Consider the following 27727-nt stretch of genomic DNA (forward strand, 5'->3'; position numbering starts at 1 on the left):
CTTCCCTAATGATTATCTCGCTGTCTATTTATAGGGATAGGTTGATATATAGGCAGGCAGATATAAAGAGACCAGTTATAAACTCTTACAACAGTGCTGTAAAATTCTTGATTCTAACTGGTGAGACATTGTAGATTAATTCATTAACAGCAGTTCAGACAGTAGTTCCAGCTTCAAGGTTTATATTAATGTGCTCATTCTAATACATTATTGGGCCTCGTTTATTTAGGGCCGGATTTAACAAAAGTTTCAGAAATGCTGATTTTCTTCATACTAAAATGCGTATGTTGTTCACCCTTAAAGTGTGTTCCAGACACAACTCATTTGCATGTAGTAAAGCCCACAAAACTCCATAAAAGTTCAAATACACAGACAGCTGGGTAAGACTGAAAGACAGAGGTTATTTAGACTCACTTCTACGCCATAAAAAATATTTAATAATATATAATTTTATATGTATACTGTATATATATATATATATATTTGAACAATTAGTTTTATTGGTCTTAATTCATGTGATTGTGTTAGCTTACTTTCATTATTTTTCATATTCTTTAATTGACGTCAATAATACAAAATGTTCTCGAAAGTACTCTTAGTCCCTGACCTAGTGAACTAGTATGAGGATGTGTTTTTAACAGAGACTCCAAAGCACTTGTCAGTCACTCTGGATATTGTTGTAAATGTAATAAAATAAGCAATATAAACTCAGCATGCAAATTATATGATTTGAAGTTGATTGAGTTGACGTTTACATTAGTTAGTCTGCTCAGGAGCACGAGTAGGATACGAACGTTTTTCCGAATTTACAGTATTTCATGAATACCAAATTTCTTGTGTAAATGTTCGTACAAGCAGTTTCAGAATTTTGCTCTTTGTGTTTTCTCAGTAACGTGACAAACTGCATTTTTTGCATTTTGCAAACTGCATTTAACTTCAAGAGAGAGGAAAAAAGAGAGGCTGGTTGTTTATGGCTGCTATAATGTAAGTGTTAACAGGAATTAACTTGTTTTGTGGAGATTCCACAACATTAAGCATAAAAAAGCACAACACGTGCTTTAATAAATTTTATTTTTTTTAGCTTTGTCAAATTGCTGTGGTATAAGAGGAATAAAACACTTCAGGGCATGCTGTTAAAGGAAAATAATGAACTTGAGGGTGGTAACTCCTCAGAAATGTCACCCTTTGTGTTGGGGTCCATCACACCACCCAGTCATTGATTAGTTTCTTATAACAGCATGTCCCATACATATTAATTAGCTTATGTTACTTAGGTAGACAGACAAAAATCCAAAAAGTTAGTCAGCTAAAAAGACAAAGCTAGAAAGATAGATAGATCGATAGCATTAAAAAAATTCAGTAAGGCTTTTTTTTTTCTCAGACTGTACTAGGAACAACAAATAAAGAGTAATAAATGAGCGGAGGATCAACAGGATCAGGTGTGTTTTTGAACTCAGTCTGACCTTCCCTTCAGCCATCATGAGTGTTTAGGAACCTGCACAGAGCGTATCTGTGAGAGAAGTGGGAAAAAAGAGCAAAGAAATAGAAAAACAGCATAACGTTGCTTCATTAATTTAGCGGTGAAGTGAGCAGGAACAAAGCACAGGACACGGCCGAGAGCAAAACTGCTATTAAAGCCATTTGTTATCTCACTCCTCTGAAGCCTGTTGGTATATTCCTGAAACAAATGAACACAGATCCAGCACATTAGTTACAGGATAAACGCCGAGAGCGAAATCACACTGAGCAGAACTGTTACCATTGGTGAGGAGGAGAAACGGAACAAGTGTGTCCTTACTATCTATGTGTCTGTCTCGATTTTTCCACTAAACATAGTACTAACCCTGACGATTGATTGACTACAAAGATACGTAGACAAACAGATAGACAAAAACTAGATAGAGAGAGACAGAGGCTGACAGACAGATAGATTGACAGATGGAAATACTGATATCTAGATGAAAAATAGATAGACAGAGAGGAGGTATTAATGATGGGTTAACACAAAACATCCTGTTTTGCTACTGTTAACAGGGTCATCAGGTAATTAACTATGGAAATCAGCCATTCTGCTTTGGCATTTCTTAATTAAGACATTTAAATATTGCATTATTGGCTTCATAATGACCTGCTTGATTTCCTTATTACAATTCTTACTCCCATTCCAACCTACTATGCCAAATGTATAATCAATCGCCCCAAGCCGTACGTTAATATCGTGTAATCATTAATGGTCCCCAGGTTTGTAATCAAACATAATTAGGAAGGTTTTGGTTTACTTGTTTGTTTGTGCATGTTAATACGCTCACCATGCTCATCCTTGGGTTATTAAAACAGCAATCAAAGCCCAGATATGCAGTGTGTGTAATATTGTGAGGGCTGAGTGATCTGCAGCACTGCTGCAATAACGTCCAAAAGTGTATCACATACAGTTTAAGCATCTGAAGATTTAATACAACAGAATCTGGAGCTGTTTCAATATATTACGCTGTGATTCAGATTCAGTATTGTGCAAAAAAAGTTAGCTTTGATTTAAAGGCCACGCCTTCTTTTTGTGGGACTAAAAGAGACAGAAGACTCACCTCCTTCACTGGGACTGACAGACAGAAGCCACACCTCAGTCACTGGGCCTGACAGAGACAGAAGCCACACCTCCTTTACTGGAATTTACAGATGAAAAAGCCACACCTCATTCACTGGGACTGACAGGCACAGAGGACACACCTCCATTATTGGGACAGACAAAGAACCCCCTTTACTGGGACTGATAGATATAGAAGACACATCTCTTTTGCTTGACTTACAGGGACAAGGGCTACATCTCCTTCACTGGGGCCGACAGGAACAGACGCCACACCTCTTTCACTGGGACTGAAAGAGAGAGTCCATGCCTCCCTTGTTAGACTGACAGGGACCAACTGGCACATAGGCCATGACTTTTTAATTTGACAAAAAGTCACGAAGGCCATGCCTCCTTAATTGGGACTGACAGACACAGAAGCCACACCTCCTTTACTGGGATTGGCAGATGCAGAAGCCACACCTCCTTTACTGGGACTGACAGGGACAGAAGACATGTCTCCTTTACTGAACAGACAGATACAGAAGCCACTTCCCTTTTTTGCTGGACTGACAATTACAGAAGCCACACCTCCTTTTTGCTGGACTGACAGATACAGAGGTCATGCCTCCTTAATTGGAACTGGTGGGCACAGAGGACACACTTCCTTCACTGAGACTGACAGAGAAAAAACTAAGCGAATCTTGTAGCTTGTGTGAGCACTAATGATAAGCTTTTTTGTAAATGAATCATTCATTTTAATGACTTAGGTGAATCAAATTAATTTCACAAGTAATCAAATCAAATGTTAAGCTACAATATAAACAAGCACATTCGTAACAAGCTAAAACCAGTCACATTGTGGCTGGTATAATGTTCTGCGTGGTTAACCAAAAGAACCAAACGCTAACAATCTCTGACACACACTCTGTGATGAACTCACAATTTCACTAAGCAAGAAATTAAATTCCTGATAGCTGAATAGCTGGGAATGAATGTGCTTAGAAACTTAAACAGCCATGTATCTTAAGATTGTCACAAAAAGATATATTTAATTGTTACTCTGCCTAACTAAGCTAACTAAATGTTAGCTAACTAAGCAGCAGATAGCATAGCTAGCTAGCTAGCTAGTTGAGTTATTAAGGCTTTTATTGTGTACATGCATGAATGGTTTCAAGCTAAAATAATGGGAAGCTTTTTCCATTCTCCTGAATTCCTTCCACATGATACGAATGTAGTATTTGCTGGTAGCACTAAAGTATTGGACATGCTAATGATGGCTAGCTAAAAATTAGTACATAATCTGGGCTAGTGTTAGGCTAAATCACAAAACTGTATCAGAAAAGAGCTATAAAAATGGGAAAAGAAGTGAAAATGGGAGTGCCCGTCCTTGTAGTGAGCAGGATATTAAGGTAGATTTCAATTTCATATGAAGATTTTTTATTAGTGTTTTATGACTGAGAAAGTTAGAAAAAAAAGCCTTGGTAGCAGACTCTGATTTTCAGATGTTTATTCACACTCACATAGGCAAGATGGAACAAAAACAGGACTCTCCATACAGCACTCCAAACGCAGCCGTAGATGGAGTTTGAGTGTGCGCAGTACTTGAATATGTTCCAGTCACTTCAGTGAAATTAGCAGTGCATTTCTGCGATCAGTCTGCTACGCTTCAGCTGCGTGAAAAGCACAAGGTAATAATCTAGAAAGCCTTCAGAAAGCGGCGACTTTCAGAGCCACCATTTGTTCTGTAATAGAGGGATTTTTTCGATGGCATGTTGGTGCCACTCTTATCAGAAAGATGAAGTGCAAATCCAAATGCGACATGCATTTTCACCTCAGTATGGCCAAGAAATAAGGATGACCTTTTCTCTTATCATGTGGAAGAGAAACATTTCAGCCACACACACAACGAACAGTGTTCCTGTTTGCACAGGTGCGTCTTAATACAATAAACAGAGACTTTTTCAAAATATTATTATTCCTATTATGATTATAACCTGCTAGTCTCAGTCTGAGATACTCTACTTCTAGGTTATGGAGTGTTCTGTGATTTCTGTCGCTGGAAATCTTTGTACACTTTTCTGGCCACAAGCTTCAGAATCTTGGATATATAATTGCCACTTCTTGTCGTCGTTATGTTAAAACATGCATTTGTAATAGGAGAAGCTCTGATTTTCTTTTTAATCAGATCGACATCACAGATGTCATCATATACAAGGAATAAAATGCAATAGGACATGCTGTTATAGGAAAATAATCAAGTACTGATGTGACCTGACATGAAGCGGAGTTACTGTTACCACCCTGAAGTTGATTAGTGTTTTATCCCTCTTATACCACAGCAATTTCTCAATACTAACAACTTTTTTATTTATTAAATAATGATACGTCATACTTTTTAACTGTTTCTAGTTACATTTAATGTCGTGGAACGTCCACGAAACAAGTTAGCTCCTGTTAATATCCAGTATTGTTTTATATCATCCGGAAAAAAAAGCAGATAGGAAGTTTTAGTTAAATAAAGCAGTTATAAATATTATTATACTTTCCAAGTTACGTAGCTTCACTAACAAAATCACTGCAGAATATTAGCGCCTCCTAGTGTATTTAGAGGTTATTTGAAAATAGAATCATGTTCGTAAATGCATTTTTCCCCACATAGCTCATTTAAAGAGATATTATCAGTGAATTCCTCTAGTGCTGAGATGTCTGTGGAACCTTGATATATTTAAAATTTTATAACATTGTTGCCTTTTATAATAATTCTGAGATTACAAAAAAACCTGTAAATGTTAGTATTGTAACTGAATGAAATGATGATGTATATAAAAATTCAAAGCATATTGCTGGGACAAATAAAAATCCACATGCAGTTAAACAGGAAACGGTCTGGTGACAATGAAAATGAGAAAGTTTTTTTGCATCACTACAAGATCAGCGAGGACAGATGTGAGATGCATCTACAATAAATAAATATTGCACAAAGTAAATCTTGCCCATATAACTTTATCTGCAGTGATGTGAGAGAGGTACCGATAGAGAGAGAGAGAGAGAGAGAGAGAGAGAGAGAGAGAGAGAGAGGCAGTAATTCTGTAATATAATTCATGATCTGCAAAATTGCATTGGATGATGATTTATTGGAGACAGATGTTATGTTTATATTGAGCCACAGAGGAAGAATGGATTTATCTTAATCCTGCTCCTGTTTACTCAAATGTGTTCATCAGATATGTTGACATTTATTTATCTGTGTTCTGGTTCTTTTTTGGATTAGATCCAGATTGGCAGACTTCCACATGAACTGCCAGACGACTCCGCACTCGATAACGAGCTGTCCTAATGACAACTACCATGGCTGTCTCGTGTCCTACGTTGGGCTTATAGGTAAGTGATTAGATGCACGTCCTTACCGTGTAGAGATATCTAAGCTGTATATTAACAGAAAAATAAAAGCTGCCCACAAAGATCAGCAAAGCGAGCAGATCTAAAGGGATAAACACGATGAATAAAATTAAATGGAATTCATCTAAATTCTGTTTTTAAAAAAATCAATATACACATGACACTATGTCTTATTAGTGTACCACATGCTTATGTTTTACATAATACTTATTAAAGGAGCAGTTTATCATTTTTAGATCTCTCTACTGGCTGAAAATTATGCCAAATGAAAACATACAAAATACTGTAAACTGTCAAACATTTGTCTAGAAACTAAAAAAACAGGAGCCATGTTTGTTAACAAGCTAGCTAACATTTAACTAGAGCGTAGCCACTTGGGGACATGCTGATTTAGGAAAATAATCAATGATGGGATGGTGTAATACAGTTCAGTGCAAAGAAGAGTAACTGTTACCTCTATGATGTTGATTAAATTTTCCAAGAACAGCACTGAAATGCTAAAGTGTTTTATTCCTGTTACACCACAGCAATTTTCTGATATCAATATTTTTTTAAAGAACAATACAACATACTTTTTAACTGCTTATAGTTGCATATACAGTTACGTTTATAGTTATGTTCAATGAAAGAAGTTCCTGTAGTTCCTGTTATCAACTCAAGTCAATGGGTTTTAATTGTCATACCTCTATAAGGCTTGTATGTATTGGAACAAAATATCGTTTCTCCAGGACCATGGTGCACTACATGACAGTACGCAAGACTACATAAAGTACAAATACACAACAGTGTGAGATGAGTGCAGGACAAAAAATATACTGAACAATATGCACAGAACAATAAATACACAGGACAACAAATACACAGAAGATGGGCTGTAAACTATTTAGTAGTTTAGCAGCAATAAGTATAGCTGTATCAGTTATGTGTGTGAAGAGCTGCTAAACTGATACCTGATAACACACACGACTATTAATTGCTCTGTGACATTTGACCTCAACAGGATCAGATGTGACCCCAAACTACGTGGATGCCAACCACGCCAACATCACCATATCACCATGGTGCAGTTGCCGTGGCAGCGGTAACCAGGAGACAGAGTGTGAAGCTTTTCTGCGTGACTTCAGAGAGAACGCATGTCTAAGTGAGTGGCTTAAACAGACATGCAGGCTCTCTTAATAGCACACTAATGAGAAAAAAAAGTCACGTCGTGCATTAGACTCAACTTTCAAACTCTGTGTTCAAAATTCTCTGTGGAGTACTGTCTTTCTGTTGTGTGTGCATGTAGGAAACGCAATCCAGGCGTTTGGTTATGGAGCGGACGCTGGTTTCCTTCCATTCACCGACTCTCATTCTGTCGTCCCATCTGAAAAACCCAACCTTCATCCTGCCATTATCACTAAACCCGACATCATCACCAACGACGTCAAACCAGTCGAGAGTGCGTGTGTTTTCTCCACATGCGCTAATCTTAAGGTACGTCTCACACACAAACACACACACACACGTCTAACACTGAGACAGATCCAGTGTTCATCTCTGTGAGAAATCGCTGAATGATCTTGAAATCTATCTGAAGCTCATGTTTGTTGACTGTTTGTCAAATTGGTGATGTCATTCATTCAAACAGTAAAGGAATGACAGTACTGGTCTTTACCTCGCTATATTTTGAACTACTACATTCCCTCTGAAGCAGCATCACTCCAAGACCTCACATAAGTGGCTGAGCAAAACTGTGTGATGCTGTTTCAGAGGGAATGTAGTGGTTCACTGAGCAGCTTTTGAGTGACAGGCAACATTAAGAACTAGCAATGGTAAGGTCCGACGTGAGCAATTTGTCTGCCAGAGAACTTATCCCACAAGTCTGTGCCTGGATTGGATTCCATCCAAGTTAAAACGGACGGAGTGCACTTGTGTAGTTGTCTATTATCTATTAATAGTTGTCTATTATTTGTTCTGTCATAATGTTACCAATATGGCGTAACTACTATACACTATGTGAAAATTGTGTGCGCGTATTTTTATGTTATAACAGCTTCAAACTAGCACTAGTTGTAGTAGCTCCTGCTGAGTACTGGTTCACGAGCATGGGTCTCATTAGAAATCTTCTGAAGAGCTCTTTTTAACAGTTATAACGTGTTGGTTGTTGTGATTCGGCACTATCAGACTATCGGTCACTGACAGTTCTGGGTTTGGTAATGCCGCAGAGTCTCCCCAAAGAACGCGATCGCATGACCAGTGCGCTCTCTCTCTCTCTCTCTCTCTCTCTCTCTCTCTTAACTCTGCCTCACATCTAAGGATGTGTTCACACTTTTTTTCACAGTTTTGCAGAGTCTGAATGAGAGCGAAATGGTTTATTATATAAACCATAAAGGGAAAAAATGGCTTGTAAGGCTGAAACTGTACTTGTAAAACTCTTTCATACAATATGTGGCAATATGTAAGGCAAATTTGGTGCGTGTAGGAATCACAGAACTCAATTTCCAGAGCACATGGCATTTCTTCTACGCTACAGCTCCTGTATGTTCTTCAGCTCCGTTTGCTCCTCCACGTCAGTTTAGCAGCTCACATCGAAAAACCCAAAATAGACAAGATGTTTGGGTTATTTCCTGAGTCAAATCTCTTTCTCACTGCAATTAAACTGCACTAAAGTTCACTTTGAAGCAGTGTGAGACCACCTCGCTCAGATGCTCTCATTCCCGAGTGTGACTGATGTGTTCTCACCTGCCCAAAGGCTCTAACAACTGCATATGTGAAAGCACCTTGAGGTTTTTCTTTCTTTTTTTGATTAAAGGCATCTAGTAGATGAATATGAAAATTAGGGCTGTTAATATTAATGCTTTAATAACACATCAGAACGTTTTTTACTGCCAATTTTGGATACCATTAACACATTTTCCTAATTCCTACACTGCAAAAAACACTTAGCAAGGGGAAATATCCTGAAAATAGTCAGATTTCTCTAGTATGTCCTATTACGAACTAGCTATATTATATCAATTTCTAGACATTAGGACTAATTTCAAGCTTCGATCAGTCTACTTCTATTGGCAGATCATTTTTTCTCATTTTACACATTCATTTCCAGAAAGAAGAAAAATTATCTGCCAATAGATTTAGAAATGTAACTTAAAAATGATTAAAAACATCTAAAAACAGGATGGGTAATATTATATTTGATTTATAATCATCTGTTAATAGGAAATATTACATAAATTTGCTAGCATTCGAGATATTCATCATGTTTAAAACATCTTTTTTTCTTTTTTCTTTTTTTTGCAGTGTAGACAATTTCCCATTCCTAGGCCATCTGCACATGTAAAATTCTTTAAGAATCTTATCTTTATCAAAGTTGAGCTTAACTAAAACAAACACACAATAATTAGAAACAATAATGTGATTAACCATAATAAATGTTATAAATCGTATTACAATTATAGAATGAATATATTCATTATACTAGATGCTGCATAGAGAATTATTTTCTGAGGTTTATTCAAAATCCTTCATAAAGCTACTCTGTTAACTTCATAGAATGGGATGACTTTGTTCCCTTCCACTTCTGATCAAGCATGTGGGTCCAGATTATTATGACTGAGAAGTTCTTCTGATCTGGACTGGCACCAGATTGCAATAAACTCCAACATATGCTCTTTTCTCAAGCAATCGCTGCATGGAAAGTAATTTATTGGCGTTTTTAGGGCCCTTCAGCACAGATGTGTGGCTTTGTTTCTTCTCCATCACACATTGAGGATCTGAGTGTTGGATATTTATTAGTTTCTGCTTGGGTGTGTGCCAGTATTCTGTTTTCAGCACAGTAATTGCCCAACTTGTTATCACAGTTTACGATATTATGATGATATCAAACGTTAACTCAGCGTAGCCAGGTGTGTCTGCCATATTTTTGGTGAAAATGATGGGAGTGTAATGTATAAGGAGGACATGTATACTAAATTTAGAGCTATCGTTCCCCTCAGTGCATATTAATGAAGCTATCACTGCAGTTGTGAATACTTCCTGCTTTACAGTTTGTTGATTTCTAAAGATCTTTTCATTTACAATCTTACAGAATAAATGCTAATTTTTTTGTTTTCTAAAGCACAAATTGTAGCCAGGAACCCCTTTAACTGTTAAATAAATTGCACAGCCTATAGGTACAGATTTGTTCATGAACATAATCCAATTATTCAAATATTAGGCACATTATGTAAATGTTTACAATAATATTTTGTTTATTTATTAGAGCTATAGAGCTTTTTATTCTTGAACTTTCTGCCAGCATCACATTAGATGCAAGTGTCATTATTTACATGCTGACTTGTTTTGAGTTATTGAGGTTTGGATTAAACCCAATTCAACTGACCATCACACAGGATTATAACTATAAGTATATAATAATAAATATATTCATGTTGGTGATTGGGAGTCGTGATTTCCACTGATGTAACTAAATTTAGTTTGTGGCCTTCAGTTTGCCACAATGACAGCTCATGCCTTATAGTATGAAATTCGAGGGGCCACAATAACAAAATATCATACATATTGAAAAAGTAAGGTATAAAACATTCCAGGGTTGGGGGGAGTGCTGCGACAGGGTGGGCCAGTGCATCCAACACTAAGTGGAGTTACTGTTACCACCACAAGGATATTTTCCTATAATAGTACATCCTGAAGTGATTTATTCCCCTTATACCACAGAAATTTGCCAACACTATCAAATGTTTTATTTATCAAGCGATGTCATAATTTTTATCCTTTTGTAGTTATGTTTAACATTGTGAAACATCCATGAAACAAGTTAGTACACAGTCGTTCTCTACCAGCCTCTGTCTTTTTTTTTTTGATTTCACTTGAAGTTAAGAAATAAGCAGCATGTCATGTTACGAAGAAACTAGAAAAGTGCAAAGCCATCTGTCTTGAAGACTTTCCTGTGGTGCTAAACAAATGCTGCATTGAACTCGAGTTTGTAACTCATAATTCCCGACCTCTGACCAAGAAAAAACAAAGGAATTCCTACTCGGGAACTCAGGATGGTCTCCTCAACTCCGAGTTCAGCAAGTGACGTCAAACCAACATGCGCTTTTACTCTTTAAATGAGTTATACTGTATATACTAGTATTCCCTTTAGATCAGTAAACATACAGACATATTCACCTGTTAAATCTAAAAATCTGAAAATCTGTTTTCAGGAGGAAAATATACAGCACTGGTTACTGATAGCTTGCTAGCTCGTTTCTATCAAAAGAAGGTCATGGAGGAGTCCAAGTTTTTTCCCCACTTTGTAACTTGATGGCACGGAGGTCAAAATGCCGCATTTCCAAGCTGCATTTAAGCTCCCACTTTACCTCTGAATGTTACAAAAGTGCTAACACTGGAGACTCCTTCCAAAAAGATTAAACAAAATGTATACACACACACAATTACACACATTTTTAATGCATTTATGTGGATCGTCTGCTATACACGTCCCTGTGTAAGTTGTTACTATAGTAAGGATAGCATATTACAGCAAGTGCATTAAGATAATTCTTAACAAATTAAGATAATTCATCAATACTGCCTCACTGTTGAAGTATTGAATCTGATTGGTCAGCTTTTTAATATGAAGTATGATATGAAATATGCAGAAAATGGGATATATAACAAGTATAATTTGTGTCTCTTTTAATGACACACGGAGGTGCTAAGTCTTTTCTCTGAGTGTCTTTTCATTGCTTCCCACACTGAGTGAACACACACACACACACACGCACACACACACACTTTTAACGGCCGGGAAATCATCATATATATAATGTACATTTTTATAATGGTTGGAAGTGTTCTGATATTAATCTTTGAAGGGAACAGCAGGAAAATGGCAGTGTAGAGATATTTTAAACTGAATATTGATGACTACATTTCCAATTTTTTTTTTTTTTCTTTTTGCCTTATTCATGAGCGCCTCTTTCCCCAGAGAACATCCTTTACCTGTCTGAAAATGGATTTAGATGCGCAAACATGAATGTGTTTTAAATATTATGAAAACATGTTCTTGCCGGTTCTCCCATGCGGCTGCGTGTCATTCGGTAAAGGAAATGGGTGCAGGATCATCATCGTAACACGAGTGAATGATGAAGCCATAAATATAATAGTCCATGTGAAAAAAGAGGAAGAGACATTTCCCATATGCAGTTAATAGATACAAAATATGCTGCTGCACTATGAATGTGAATTCCATCACTTGCGGAATTACATAAATGTTTTTCTAACCTTTAGAGGAGTAGGGAGGTGATTTTTTTGCTCCAGAAAATAAACTGGAATTAATTAAACCTTGATATTTATCAGACTTTTATATAAATTTTTTCGTTTCAGCATGTAATATGTTTTTATGTAGCTTTTAATATAGCACCTCACTATACTCAAAGAATTCTTGAATCTGATTGGTCAGAGGGTTTAGATTAATTTTTCTATAACAGCAGCTCTGACATTAGTACTGGCTGCAAGCCAGCTTTATATTAGTGTGCTCATTTTAATACTTTATCATTTTAATACTTTATCATGTGCTCATTTTAATACTTTATCATAATAACAAGCTAATTCGCAGGAACTTGTATGGCAGCCACTACACACAACCTAAGACTAATAATAAATAGATTTTTAAAAGCATTTTGTGATTTCTTGTTAACATGACAAAAAGTGGGTTCGTGGTCAAATAGCCATAGGATAAGTGGAATAAAACACTATGGTATGTGTAGTTATAGGAAAATAATCAACTTTGTTATAGGAAAATAATCAACTTTGGCGTGGTAATGTATCACACCAGCTGAGTTCCAGCTGTATTAGCATCATAGCTGTTATAGACACTGATAAACACTGTCAGCCTCCAAACTACACACACACACACACACGTAAGGAAAAAACTTCATAACATGCTGTTTATAGGAAAAATAATCCAATTTGGAGTGGTTATTTTATAATAATGTTATTACATAACAATGGAATATTATAATAGACATTTTCTGATTGTTATCTGTACGTCTGAGTGTTAGAGGTCAATGCTAAGTGCTAATTACAGTAATTTTGCCACACACAGTCTTTTTTTTAGCAATTTTCCAACATATCTGAGAGAAATGTTGACATTCCGAATGGTTTCGTGTCATTATCTCCATCATTGTGTGTTTAAATTGTTCATAAAATAGACTTATTGGTGACGTGCTAGCTTGACACATTGTTAGCTACAGAATTCATGTCAGTCGGTTGCCTAGCAACAAAGTTCTCATAATGTTAAACAGCTGTACAACCAGAATATGGTGGGGAGAAAGCTGGAATTTTTCAAGTTTCAGTTATTTTCTATTGTATGTTCAAGTTGCCAACATCTAACACAACATGTTCACTGACATTTGACAAGATTTTTCCTGAATGTTCCCTTGGTGGGCAGTGATTTATTTTCACACTAATTGGATAAACAGGGAAAAAAACCTCACCGTACTAATTATATTCCCTCTGAAAAGTGTTAAATGATTTACGCAATACTAATGTAACACACCTGATTCAGTGAGTCTGAGAGGCAGGTGTGTGTGATTACAGCTTTAATAAAACTCGATATTTCTGTTGTACCTGATTTCTACAGACATTTAGCCGTCAAACTTGACAACTCCCCAATTAGGAATATGCTAGGCATGAAAACACTATGTGATTTTTCTACAAACTCTGATATTATGACTGGGGTGCCATTTTGCCATTTTCAACACTACATCTAAAAAACCATGAATTTAACCTTTAAAAAAAATCTATTAATCCATCTCAGGCAACACTGTCATGTTTACAATGTGCCTTAGCTGACAGTGCCGGCATTTTGCTCTTAAAAGAGAAGCAGCATTGATTTTTTTTTTTAGTGAATACACAAATTGTAGTTATCTAGCATAATGATTTATGTAATTTTTTTAACTAATAATTTACTTTAAATCTCTAATTTGGGTAAAAGGATTGCATTTTGAATGGGGCCTCGTTAGTCAATATGAAAATGTCATTAAAAGTAAAGAAACAAGAATGAGAGGACATGCTTTTCTTCTTCTCGTGATCTTCAGGAATTTGAACGTGAGACTTTGTGAATGTGAGACATCGTGAATGTGTTCAGGTAACAAGGTTGAATGAATGAAATGTACATTTTTCATAACCTATAATGGATGATTCATGTATGAGTGGAAATAGTTACGAAGTGCTGTAAATTTTGTAGGTTTTGAAACATAGTTTGTTATGAAGGACACTGTGTTTAAAATTTCTTTTACCTTTATTTTACACACTTATCTGTAAATATAGCATCAGTGGGACACAAAGGGTGGCCAAATTGTGGAATAGCCGACATGCAACAGTGTTTTACATCACACATGGCTGTACAAAAGACATTTCAGAGAGAATTACTTGGCTAATTATGTGGTAGTGTAGTGGAGTCTTCAACAAAAAATGCTATTTCTCAAAAGTCCAGAGGTGGTTTCATGGGCTGAGCTAATAATATAGGACATATAAAGGAGTACATTAACTGAGTCCATATCAGTTGTTATTCTGCATTCAAATTACCTCAGAAGTGAGAAGTTAAAACTCTTAATTACATCATTTTCGACCTCTGTGCATTCCAGTTACGTGGGGAGAAAAAAAACCATGGACGCCTTCATATTCGCCTTTTGCTAGCAACAAGACTATATATACTATACAGTATAACTCATTTAAAGGTAAAAAGTGCTAGTTTGCTTATTGTTGCAGTGCAATGCAGTGAGCAGCCACGTTGATTTGACGTCACTTGCTGAACTCGAGGTTGAGGAGAGTTGAGGGGGCTTTTTCTTTTTTTTTTCCCTAGTCACAGGTCAGAAATCACGAGTTAACCATCAATCATTAAGAGATGATAACAGTTAACACTGTGTTAGGAGTGTTCATTTGTTACAGTTGAGATATTTAGATTTCAATTTCATGCAGAGATTTCTCACACAGCCAAATTTATTGATTTATCTCAGTCTTCAATAACGAATTCTAAAATTAAGAATATATTAAGGATCAAGGATCAAGATTAAGGATGGCTGATGAAATAAAAACAGTTTCTAAGTTTCGCTTTTCATAACACACAGTTTTGATGGATGTTTAGCGGAGCTTTTATCTTCTGCAATCATATTTTCCTGTGTCTGTGTCTCCCAGGACGGTGCAGAGAAGTGTTCTCCCTCCAGCAGTTTTGAATGTGCAGATGAGGTAAGACATCAAGCATAGGGAATTTCAGCTCATTTCCAGCTGCACAACTTTGATTACCTCGGGTGTGTTGGGAGCTTGAGCGAAACACAAACGCCGGGGTGAAGAGCCGAGCGACTGAAGAGCAATGCACAAAAAGCATGCGGTCACATGACTGTGTACTTGACAGTGTCCTGTCCCACTGACTCAGGCTGTCTCTTTAGATCTTACAGCAATACAACTGTAATATTTAGTATAATATCCCTCCTGTGCATCTCAGTGATGATTGATATAAACAGTGGTGATGAAAGGAATCCCACACGTCTTTTCTCCATGCTCAGGATTTCTCCTGATGGCAAGTACGATTGTCCAGGTGGCAGTGGAAATAAGAAACCACACACCACATATTCAGATACATAAAAACCAGGCCTGTTTTTACTAAAAGATTTATTCATTTAGCTCTTTCAGACTTTCAGTCACTTCAGCTCACTAACTCAGAAGACAGAAGAGTTTGAGCAATAAAAAATGCACAAATTAAATTTGAATGCAGCAAACGTTCACAAGTTATAGTTTAAAACATGAAGTTTTGTTTTTTTTTATACTTTTAAATGCATTATTTTTTGCCATTTTGAGAAAGAAACTGTCATCACACTGCCTTCTGGGTAATTTTATATCTTAAGTTCTAGTCTTAAAGGGAAGTAATGGTTATCAAGAAAACTTACGCAAGAACAGCACAAGATTTGAGACACATTATTTAAAAAAAAAAAAAGCACATAATTTTATACCACATTGCTGTTGAATTCTCAAATCTGATTGGTCAGAAAGTGTTGATTAATTTCCTATAACAGCAGCTCTGACTGGCTGTAATTTCAGATCACAGGTTTTTATTCATGCTTCAAGAGCTTTATTGTCATATACACAAGGGTTCTTGTTCCACAGGTGCTGCAGTAGCAAATAATAAAGAAAATAATAGTCTATAAATTATAACACAAATATATATATAATAAAAATAACAAATGAAATAAAACAGTGTTTAAGTAAAAATAAATATAAAAAAAAACCTATTTAGAATAAATAACAGTGGTCATTATCTGTATTTGTGTCTGTTTAGTGTTCAGAATATTCATATCTGTTTTCGTATTCGGATTAAAACCCAGAGGGCGTGGTCTTTCTATTGTCTATCTAAGGTGATTGAGTAAGCAAGCTAACAAAACAGTGATACTTTTCCTAAATCAAGAAACAGTTTTTTAGGCTATAGCTGACAACAACAGCCATCTAATACAATTTTATCAGATTTAGTAAGATTGTTATATTCTGGAAAGATGAGAAACATTTGGTGAAAAAGCTAATAAAATCTACTGTAAAGCAGGAACGCAGTCTGGAATGCTGCCGCGAGTCAAAATGGGAAGCTTTAGGCAGCAATTTATTATAATGTCTGTATGATATTCCAAAAAGTTTTTCTTTCAATAATGACGAGAATGATCATTTAAGAATGATGCAATGAGCATACAAGTTTTAGAATATTTTTAAAATTAATTAAATGATTATGTTTTGGAGAGCCAGCAGGGATACAGCAGGGATACAGCAGGGATACAGCAGGGATACAGCAGGGATACTGCAGGGATACAGCAGGGATACTCTGTGCACAGTGAGAGGTCTGTGTGAGCTGTATGGAGCAGCGGCTCAATAAATGAAAGCATTTTTTTTTTCTTTTGTTTGCACAGAAATATGGGAGAAACATAGTTTTATTTTAGAGCTCATTAAGGCAGTGTTTAGGTCGGGCTAAGACCAAAAGGCAATCTCCCATTATTATCACTAAGAGTATTACAAGCAAGCAGGTTTGCCAGATTGCACATATTGAAGATATACACTATATGGCCAAAAGTTTGTGCACACTTGACCATCACACCCATATGTGCTTGTTGAACATCCCATTGCAGATTTAGTCCCCCTTTTGCTGTTATAATAACCTCCACTCTTCTGGGAAGGCTTTCCACTAGATTTTGGAGCGTGGCTGTGGGAATTTGTGATCATTCAGCTACAAGAGCATTAGAGAGATCAGGCACTGATGTTGGTGAGGAGGTCTGGGGTGCAGTGGAGACGTGGGGTGGGTGGAGTGCAGTGGGGTGCAGTGACTTCTGGATGAACTGGAACGCCAACTGCACCCCAGGCCTCCTCGACCAACATCAGCCCCTGATCTCACTAATGCTCTTGGGCCTGGCAACCCTCCCTTCAGGCTTCCTTGAGCTGTTCTTTCAGCAGCAAAGTAAAAACCTTGCACAACTTTTTTTTGTTTTGTCTTGCAGGAGCCACACCTATTGTTAAGACGTTTTGCAAGCTTTCTTTAAAAAAAAAAATACTCAGTCCACCTAATATATATTATTGTGCAAAAGTCTTAGGCACATGTAAAGAAATGCTGTAGAGCTAAGATGCCTTCAAAAATAATGAAATTTAAAGAGCAGTAAACAGTAATAAATGAAACAAAGTCAAATATTTGGTGTGACGACCCTTTGCTTTAAAGTCTCAGGTACAATTTGTGCAGTTTTATAAGGAAACGAGCTGTAAGTGTTACTGAGCATCTTGCAGAAGCAGCCACAATTCTTCTGGAGACTTTGACTGTCACACTTGCTTCTTATTTTTACAGCAAAACCCAGCAGCCTTCATTATGTTTTTTTTTTGTCTGAAAAGTGTCTCATGTAATATGCTGCTTTCTTTACTGACATACAAACATTTTTTCTGTAACGTTTAATTTTGTGCTTGAAAACTAAGGTTTGGAAATCTAAAATGTTTTTGTAATGACTCGATAATGTAGAAGTCATAAAATAAAAATCTATAACAAAGTTTTTACTAAAAAAATAGGGTGCCTAAGACTTTTGCACCATACTGTATATATTAGACATTCAGTGCGTCGGTATAAGGGGAAGATGTAGGTGGAAATAGTAGAGTGTGGCTGTTGTTAATGAGTCTGGCACCCCGGGGGAACAGGCTGTCCCAGAGTCTGTACCGTTTACTAGACTTCATAAGTGTGAACAGTGAGTGGGCAAGGTGGCAGGGACCCCTGATGACACTGTTAGCCCATCTGTACGCTCTCCTGTTGTAGATGTCCTGCAGTGAGAGGAGATCTGTCCCTGTGACTTTCTGGACTGTCCTGATCACCTGCTCTAATGATTTCTTGTCCTATGCATATTAAAACTGATTATCGTCTCTATAGTAACAACTGACACAGCTCCACATAAACGGATTACAAAAATGTGTGATTGTGAGGAGATATGCTGGGGACTTTTATTTAACATTTGTGGAAGGAGTCTCCAGTGTCAGCGTTTTGCAGCAGTCAGAGGAAAATCTGTAACTCCATGTTTTCCGACAGGGAGAGGAAAGTCTTCTTTTTGTCTTATTAACTTCAAGAGACATAAAAAACAAAGACTCCGGCCACATCACACCATCCTGTCATTGATTATATTCCTCTAACAGCAAGCCCTGTCATGTTTTAATCCTTACGTAGTTACATATATTTTAGTGGAACCTCAATACAAGCCACAATACAAGATCTTTCACCAACATTTAACTCTCCTTTATTCTGACACTGGAGTCTCCTTGGATAGCATTCTCCTTCCTAAACGTTAACCACAGCACTTTAGGTTCAGCTACATTAAATAATGCAGTGTGTCCACCTAAAATAAACGTTAACATAATAGAACAAGCAGATTGATATGTAGTTCTGATTTAACAGCATAGTGCTGTTATAGAAAATTGTGCTCCTTTTGACCACTTTAAATATAACGGCATAGTATGAGATCTGTGTTTTTGACAAGAAATTAGTTAGGTAACTAATCAACAGTTAGTTAGGTAATCAACAGCACTAATGCTCTTTTAGAGCACACAAAGAGGGTAAAATGTCACATTTTAGACATACTCTACAGAAAAAATTGTAAACTGTATTTACAATATTTACTTACATACTTACATTGGGCTTTCGTTCTTGTTTTTAACATTATAATCTCTGAAATAATTAATAATCAAATAAATAAACTTTTCCAGCGAATGACTCCTGAGGCCAGTTAGTTCATTCGGCATTGCTGGATATTAGGACAGTGACAGCATAGTTACGTGTTGTAGCCATGAACACTAGAATATTCAGGGATGGAGGAGCTGCCTGATTATTCTGCAGACTCAGGGATCGAGGATGTTGGTGATGAGGATGATTCTGATTATACACCCCAGTGAGAGAGATGATTCTGACAGCTCAGACACACCGTCTTGCGATTACTGAGAGAAAAGATTGGTAAAACAGGCTAGCGGTGGTCCCTCAGGAGACAGGAATTAATGATGTTGTTACTGAGCCCAGCCCCAGTATAGTATATAAACTAGTAGATAGCTCATCTTTCCAGTGCCCTCAGTCAGCTTATCCATCTCTGACTGACATGTAAACACTGTGTGCTTATTCAGGCAGTAGTGCCCTGATGACAATAAAAAGCTTTACTCAGCTAAAATGTTAGGTACGGCGCTACTGAGGTTACATGGTGGCTATTTTTTTAACAAGGCATGGCCACTAAATAACAATTATTATTATTGTTAATATTTTACTATTATTTAATTGCTATGTGTGTAAATATGATGTGCAATTAAAAAAAAAGAAACACAAATTGTCAGCACACTATTAAAATTAGTTTACGAGATTACTTTTTTTACTTTAGGCCATGGCTCTTTTACTTTAAATAATTGAATTCGCAAGCAGTGTGTGAACTTATGCAGAAGGAAGCATATGTGTCTCAGTGCTCGCAGAATTGAAGTGCTCACACGTCTGATAGTTTCTCTAGACACTCACAAACACTTTCTCACAGCACCTGGCACTCATTTTTATTGACCAAGCTCATGAAACTGAAGTAAATCTGATAACAGTTTATTAGATGGCTATTGTTGTCAACTGTAACCTAAATAACAGTTTCTTGATTTGAGAAATGTCTGGTATAGACCTTCTTGTTTTAAAGTGAATATGAAAACAGATATGAATATTTTGAGCACTAATCAGATACAGATAATGACATTGTGTTATATTCCTTTTATGCTGGTCGCAATGTGATCCACATAACCTAGGCTACTTAAGACAATAAGATTTTTGTATAAGCTATGCATGATATCAGTCTACCAAAACATCACACGATGCCCCGTCCCCCAAGTGTTTTCAACAAACACAGCTCAGTAGCGGTTTGTAGTTTCAAGAACAGTTTCATCTATGCTATGATCAAGAATGTGCTATTAATATAGTGATAGTGATGCGATGTTAAGATATATGTTACAGTTAAGTCTGCAATTTTCCACATCATGCGTTTCTTTCCTTTTCCTTTACAGAACATTCTAGACTCCGACATGGACAGCTCCATCGACTCTCATCAATCCGAGAACGACAGACACTCATCTGCGTATCTGTCCAGCGTCTCCACGGCAACCATAGTCCTGTCCATCGTACTTGTCATTCAGGTCGTGTAAATAAATCTCCGAGTCCACAAGGGCCAAAACAATCAAATGGACACCTCCAGTCCAAACACTGACATTGATCTCAGTCATTCTCTTTCTCTCTTTCTCTCTCTCTCTTTCTGTGTGTCTCACACGCCATTTTTAACAATTTTCGTCAAAAAGAAGAGAAGCAGCGACTGCATAAGTGTAGTCCTTCAACACGGGAAGCATCTCCGTGACTGTTAGCTTAGCAACACGGGCTAATCAGGGGGAGTTTTGAGAAAATTGGGATTGAATAGCCAAGGGAAGTAAGAATGCAAAAAAGCCTTTGTGATGTACAGGTATATAATCACAGGAGACCTTTCATGGTTATTTGAAACAGTGTGGGGCTTTCAGATACAGATGCATTTTCCATAATAATGAGCTTCTTCTGTATAATTACATCCAGCTGAGCAGCAAGATCTGTAAAATAAACCTCCACATGGCTGTCTGACATGGCAGGACACATTGTTCATATGAAAAACGCTTTTAATTTACAGATAAAGCCAGGTCCAACAGTCTGAGTTAGCCAAAATGACTTTTTATTGAATCAGTCATCAAACACTAAGGCTAGCGGACGACTAGGAATGCTTCACCCCAGACCATCTCTGATTGGCTGATGCTTAGTCATGTGAGAGTAGGTTACACTAAAAGTGGAAAAAGTATGGACAATGGAGATTAATTTTCACAGAGTGCCATGCCTCTGTTGCTAGTCGATCTTCAGTTATAAGTAAGGAATAAAACATGATGGGGTGGCTGCTTTACATCAGGCCGCATCACACTCCTCTGTCAGTGATTATTTTCTCCTAACTGCATGACCTGAAGTGTTTTCTTCCTCTCATTCCACAGCCATTTGCCTACAATTATGGTTATTTTTTTTACTAATTAAAGAACAACACGTCATATTTTATTTATCCGTTTACAGTTACATTTAATATTAATTCCTGATATTCTTTATGTTATAACAAGTATAAAAAGTCATTCCTTCAGAGAATCTCCAGCACTTATACTGGAGACTCTTTCCAAAAATGCAAAATAGACATCTGGTTTAATCTATCTCTGTCTAACTTGTTACTATAGAAACGATAAAATATTAGAACGAGCGCATTAATATAATGTGCATATAATGTGATTTGGCTTCCAGCCAAAACTACCGGCAGAGCTGCTAATATAGAAAATCAGAGAACTGTTAATGGCAAGATGTACATTTTTGTTCATATCAAAATCTTACTCAGTTAAGACGTTAGTCAAGAATAGACATGAAACGAGACATATACACTACACAGCATGAAGTATGTGGACACCTGACCATAACATCCATGTGAGGTTCTTCCCCAAACTGTTGCCCAAACCTGTTCCAGCATGCCAATGCCCCTGTGCACAAAGCGAGCTCCATGAAGACATGGTTTAGCCAAGTTTGGAGTGGAAGAACTCGAGTATCCTGCACAGAGCCCTGACCTCAACCCCACTGAGCACGTTTGGGACAAACTGTTACACTGACTGCACCCCAGGCCTCCTCACCTGACATCAGTGTCTGATCTCACTAATGCCTGTGTGGCTGAATGAACACAAATCCCCAAAACCACACTCCAAAATCTAGTGGAAAGTCAGTCTTCCCAGAAGAGTGGAGCTTATTATAACATCAAAATCTGGAATGGAGAGTTCAAAAAGCACATATGAATGTTATGGTCAGGTGTCCACAAACTTTTGGCCCTACTGTGTATGAGCTTGAAATCTATTTAAATATGCTGTCTAATTTCAGCGTATGCCATACAGCATATTACAGAAACATAGTGTCCGTATTTATGGTTTCTTAATCACTAACACGTGGTTTATCACGTGGATGTGTTACGTGTTCTCATCCCTGCTTTCCTTTAATAAGGCTGTGCTGAATTTATATTCAATTTTAACCATGATCATAAATTTCAGCTTCCTTAATTACCTAATCACTACAACATTAGAGAGTTCGACTAATAAAGGATAATGTTAGATCATTTGGTAATGATGCTGGTGTGATAAATGATGAACTACCTATTCACATATTTAACTGTTTATTTGGTGGTGCACTTATTCATTTATTTAAGTCTAGCTGTGCTTATATTTATCTTAAAATATGACATGACTAAGGTCCAGTCTTATTTTGATTGAATATTTATAGTACTATGTGAAGAAAAAGTGCAATAAAGTGTTATGTTCCTAAATAATGACACATCATACTTTTTTATCCATTTATGGTGTATGGAAAACTCATTTGATCCTAAAATCAAATAGTTTGGGCCAAATATCATGATTTTCGTTTTTATCCATCATCATGCAGTCCTAGTTTGAGATTACGCTGTTTTTCATGAATATGAGAGTTGAGGAAAGTCTGATCTTTAAATCATGCTCGTCTTGATTGATTGCTTTGCCTTTTATTTTATCTGAGAAAGAAGAGCGTCGGAACCGAAACCGCACTTAACCCCGTTCCCCCTCATAGCTCTCCTGCATGCTAATTGGTGTTTTTTTGTACGTGCGTTACAGGAGCACCATTAAGCTGTCGCAGCCTGTCAGAATAAAAACACATCCATCTGTACGAACAAGTCGTCATTGCACGAGAAGAGAGCAGATACAGGAATCCGGGGGCGTGAGCTGTGAATCGCTTGTATTTCTCAAACCAGATCATCCTTCACTAATATAATTAGACAAAACTGGATTGTGTTTGCTAACTGATGAAATAAAAATCAGTGATTAGTGCTGACTCAGACTTTCGGGCCTGACCGTATGGTGTATGAAAATGTGAAATGGAAGTATATTTAATACAGCTTTTCGAAGCTAACATGGAGGCATGTGCTGATGTTACATTTCCATATCAACATAATTTCTATCGTCACAATTCGGGATGCATCAGTACTGAGTACGAGTACGCTTTTGGTACTCATCTTTACCAAAATGAGTAACGTACTGAGTACTGAGTACTGAGTATTAACCAATCAGGGGCATCGTGGAACATTTTATGTAGCTCTATTTATGTTGGTGGCTGCAGTCTGTTGCTAGCTCATGAAGAGTTTTATTTTTGCAATGTTATTGCTTTTAAACAGCATGTTTAACAAAGAACACGATGACGGCTGACGTGAGCAACATCAGCGAGTGTGGTCCTTAACGATGATGTGAATTGCACCTTGACTCGAGAGCAAAGTTTAAACTAGCAAAAGAAAGCGCACGTGTCTCGGTGCTCAGTGCTCGCAGAACTGAACTGCTCTCATGTGCGATCATTTCTCCGGCTTCACAGCTCCACACTCACAAATATGTGTGTGTGTGTAATTCACAACACCTTGTGCTCGTTCTTAATAACCATGCTCACTTGTACTCCTCTGAAAGCCCAGGTCAGCCGTCCTCACGCTCTCTATTAAAGATACTGTTGAAAGGGCGTAAGATTTTTTCTCAGGTTACTTGAATTGTAGGAAGATGCTGTAGTTCCTCATCTTGATTTTGTTTATTTGACTATTTGACTGCCATCATTAATCATGAAATACATCACGAATGCTGTCACTCTGTGTCCTCTGTTCATTAGTGTGGCAACTACACAGCAAAATCCACAGTGTTGAATTAACACCCAGAGTGTTGAAGTAACAGTGTTTATATATGTACAGTTGAACACAAATGAACTCTAAAAGTGTGAAATCAACACTCTGTGTAGGATTTTGCTGTGTAGGCTTACGTCACATGGCATCACATAGTATTAGATTTTAGTATCTGGGCTTTTTTTTTTTTTGAATATGAGTAAATGAGCACAGTATCAGACTGATCCCTAATTTCATTATCAGTATTGCTGCATCCCTAATCACACTATTGTATTACAAAATGATTAATTGCCATTAGAGATGGACATCCAGCATGTGATGCTGCCTTCATATTATACCAGTGTGAACGACGGTTATTGTAGAAGACAGCTGTCTTAATGTGCCTGCCAAATGGGACAGCCTTTATCTCAGGATATTAAGGCTGTCCAAAAATGGTGCCGGGTGTTTGGGGCTATTTTACAGGTTTGGTATAACCATAACAGTATTGTGCATATTAACTATAATAGTATATTGTATATGATTATCAGCACATGCCAGTCACATGACACAGGCAGCACTGAACCGCTGGAATGAACTATTGATGAACAAGTTGAACAAAGTTGGCACATTTTCAGTTCATAATATGTAGGTCAATGCTTCAGCAGCTGGAGTTTGAACAGAAATGTAAAAGACGATGGGCTGAGGTGAGTTAACATGACTTCTTCATGAAGGATTTCTGAACCAACATCCATTTGTAGTTCCTAGATCAACTTTTCATTTAAGCGATTAATTGATTTTACTGTCATCAGCATGCGTCTCTGACTCCTCCCACTCCCGAACATCTTCAAAATTCCCAAATTGGTTAAAATGGAAAACCATCATGTAGCTCTTCATTGCAATTCATTGCAGTTCATGACTTTAATACACACTAACACAGCTAAATTTGAAGATGCATCTTTTTACATCCACACTAAAACAGTGAAAACATAGTTTTTGACACTGATGCAAAGTCATGTGACCTCCGCAATTCCAAGATGGCGGATCCCCCGATCGATGCTGTTTTCTATATTAAGTATTCCAATTTCATGTTTGAATACTTTCTGTAGTGTATAAGCACACTGCTATCAATTATATTCTTGATGTCAAACGAAATGTCTTGATGTCAAATATTTTATTTTAATATAATAGGTTTTTCACCCTGTGTGCGTACTTAGCAGGCTCTTTTCTATTGTTTCTGCATTTCATTGTGCATGGAACACTTTCAGGAAACGGACCGAATTCCCTAGTGTGGCCAAAAAAATTACCTTTTTCAAATGTGTTAGTATCGACTAGGTCATAGTTATCCAGTTAATCCCAAACCCAGAAGCCAGCTTGAGTTCAGCTTGGCAGTGCACTAGCTACTGTAGCTCAGCAATCTCACTACAAGCACAAAGCCTTCATACAGCTTTATTATTGTCAATACACAATATACTGTGTATCACTGGAAAATCACACATTTTGGAAAGTAAATTTTTAAAAGTTCAGATTATATTAGCCATCGAGGCTCAGATTACTAATAGTGGTTGTTTGACTAAATATCCAACATTAAGAATGGCATAAAACATGCTGCTATAGGAAAATAATCAACACCAGGGTGGTGTGTTGTAACCCGATGCAAATAACAGCAAACCTATTTTTTTTAATACCACAGCAATTTGCCAACAATTAAGTTTTTTTATTTATTTAAAAAAAATTACAGATCATACTTTTGTCTCTTTATAGTTACATTTAATGTTGTTACAATAGAAATTCTAGAAACAAAAAAGCTGTTACCTTAGAAGCGATAATGTAGAGTGCATTAATATAAACCTGTGATTTGAATCACAGCCAGTATTTCTGTCAGCGCTGCTAACACATGACTCCTGAAGTGCATTATTTTTGTATAACAGCACAATCCAGAGTCTATTATTCCACTTATACCACAGCGATTTGCCAATGATTACAATGTTTCATTTATTCGTGTACAAAACATCACGCATTTTAACAGTTTAGTTAGACTTAATGTTATAGAATGTCTGAGAGACAAGTTAGTTCCTGTTCTCACTTATGTTATAAGTTACAATAAAAATAGTTATTCTCTCACCAGCCTCTCTTTCTCTCTCTCTCAAAAACCGCAGTCATTTGACCAAGAAACCGTAAAGTGTAAACTCCTCTCAGCCGAAGACTTTCTTGTGCTGATAAATTTCACAAAGCACCGTGAGTGCTACAAAGTGCTTATAACCGAGACTCCTTCCATAAATGTTAAATAAATGTCTCCTAACAAAAAATCATCACCACATCAATAGTTATACGTTTTACTTTGTTAAACTACGCGTCTTTTTATCCATTTATTTTTAGTCTTAGATTATTTGCAGCGTCCACCATACAAGTCCCTGTGTATGAGCTGTTACTATAGAAACAATAAGGTACTAGAACAAGGGTACTAATATTAACATGACGTTCATGTTACAGTCGGAAGTACCTGTGCTGTTCTACAAATCATGCAGTGCTTCTGACTAATCAGATTCGAGCATTCAACAGCACTGTGACATTCCGAAGACCTTTAGACGCTGATCTGAGTTTACAAAAGATTACAAAAGCACAAGTGATTAACACATAAATCCTACACAATATGGCTACATGAACTAATGAATTAAAGAGGAGTAGGAGGTGCATGCTGATGACATCACATAACAGTGTGATTAAAAGAAATCCAGGCTCATGTTTACAATACAATGTCACCAATGCTCTTCTTCAGTTGTTAGTATGTCATTCTTCATTTTTTTTCTTTTCACTTCACCCAAGAGACTTGGATCAGCGCCCAAGTTGAACAAAGCTTCATTTACTGATTGCGTAAATTGTTCGTGTTTTATAGTGTGCAATCTATCGTGGGGCCTTAATTTTGTTTTGCTCTCCGGCTTTGTTTTTCTCTCTCTTATGTCACGGTTTCAGGACGGGGCACGACGGACATATTATTTCTGGAAGAACAAACGTTTTCTTTAATCTGTGCTGCTTTAAACATTGAGTCGGGGGGAGGCAGACTCGAGAATGTGTCTGAAATATTTGTCCAAGTCTCAATAAAAAGAAAATGTCATGTTGATAAAGTGTTATTTTGATGTTGCAAGTTGTGTTTTTTCACACAGATGTGAGTGGACATGGGCTTAAGCCAAATAAATTTATTAATTTATTTATATACTTAAGTTATTTAAGTACCATAAACTAATTAATACCATCACAACTAAAATGAGTAACATAAGTTATGTTAAGTAAGGAATAAACCCCTTGGGGTATGCCGTTAAAGGAAAATAATGAATGACCAGGTGGTATGATGTGGCCTGATATGAAAAAGAGTTACTGTTACCACCCCATAGTTGATTATTTTCCTGTAACATCATGTCCCAAGGTGTTATATTTATACCAACAAATAAATTTTTTTTAGTAAAGAAGGATGTCATACTTTTTATCCATTAATAGTTATATTTAATGTTATGGAACATCTATAAAGTTTCTCTTATTATAGCAG

The 27727-nt window shown here is 36.9% G+C and overlaps 1 protein-coding gene across 1 annotated transcript in view; it reads left to right on the forward strand.

Moving 5' to 3' along the window:
• gfra2b (GDNF family receptor alpha 2b) overlaps positions 1-27314 on the forward strand; it is an 89709-nt gene extending 62395 nt beyond the window's left edge. The window contains exons 5-10 of the mRNA XM_026942865.3: positions 5835-5944; positions 6963-7103; positions 7248-7435; positions 15128-15178; positions 20504-20632; positions 23168-27314. Of these exons, the coding sequence (XP_026798666.3) occupies positions 5835-5944; positions 6963-7103; positions 7248-7435; positions 15128-15178; positions 20504-20632; positions 23168-23179 (631 nt within the window). The 3' untranslated portion in view covers positions 23180-27314. The remainder of the gene's footprint in view (positions 1-5834; positions 5945-6962; positions 7104-7247; positions 7436-15127; positions 15179-20503; positions 20633-23167) is intronic.
• The last annotated feature ends 413 nt before the right edge of the window (positions 27315-27727 follow it).

Source organism: Pangasianodon hypophthalmus, chromosome 17 (assembly GCF_027358585.1).
Source record: "Pangasianodon hypophthalmus isolate fPanHyp1 chromosome 17, fPanHyp1.pri, whole genome shotgun sequence".
In the NCBI taxonomy this organism is placed as follows: Eukaryota; Metazoa; Chordata; class Actinopteri; order Siluriformes; family Pangasiidae; genus Pangasianodon; species Pangasianodon hypophthalmus.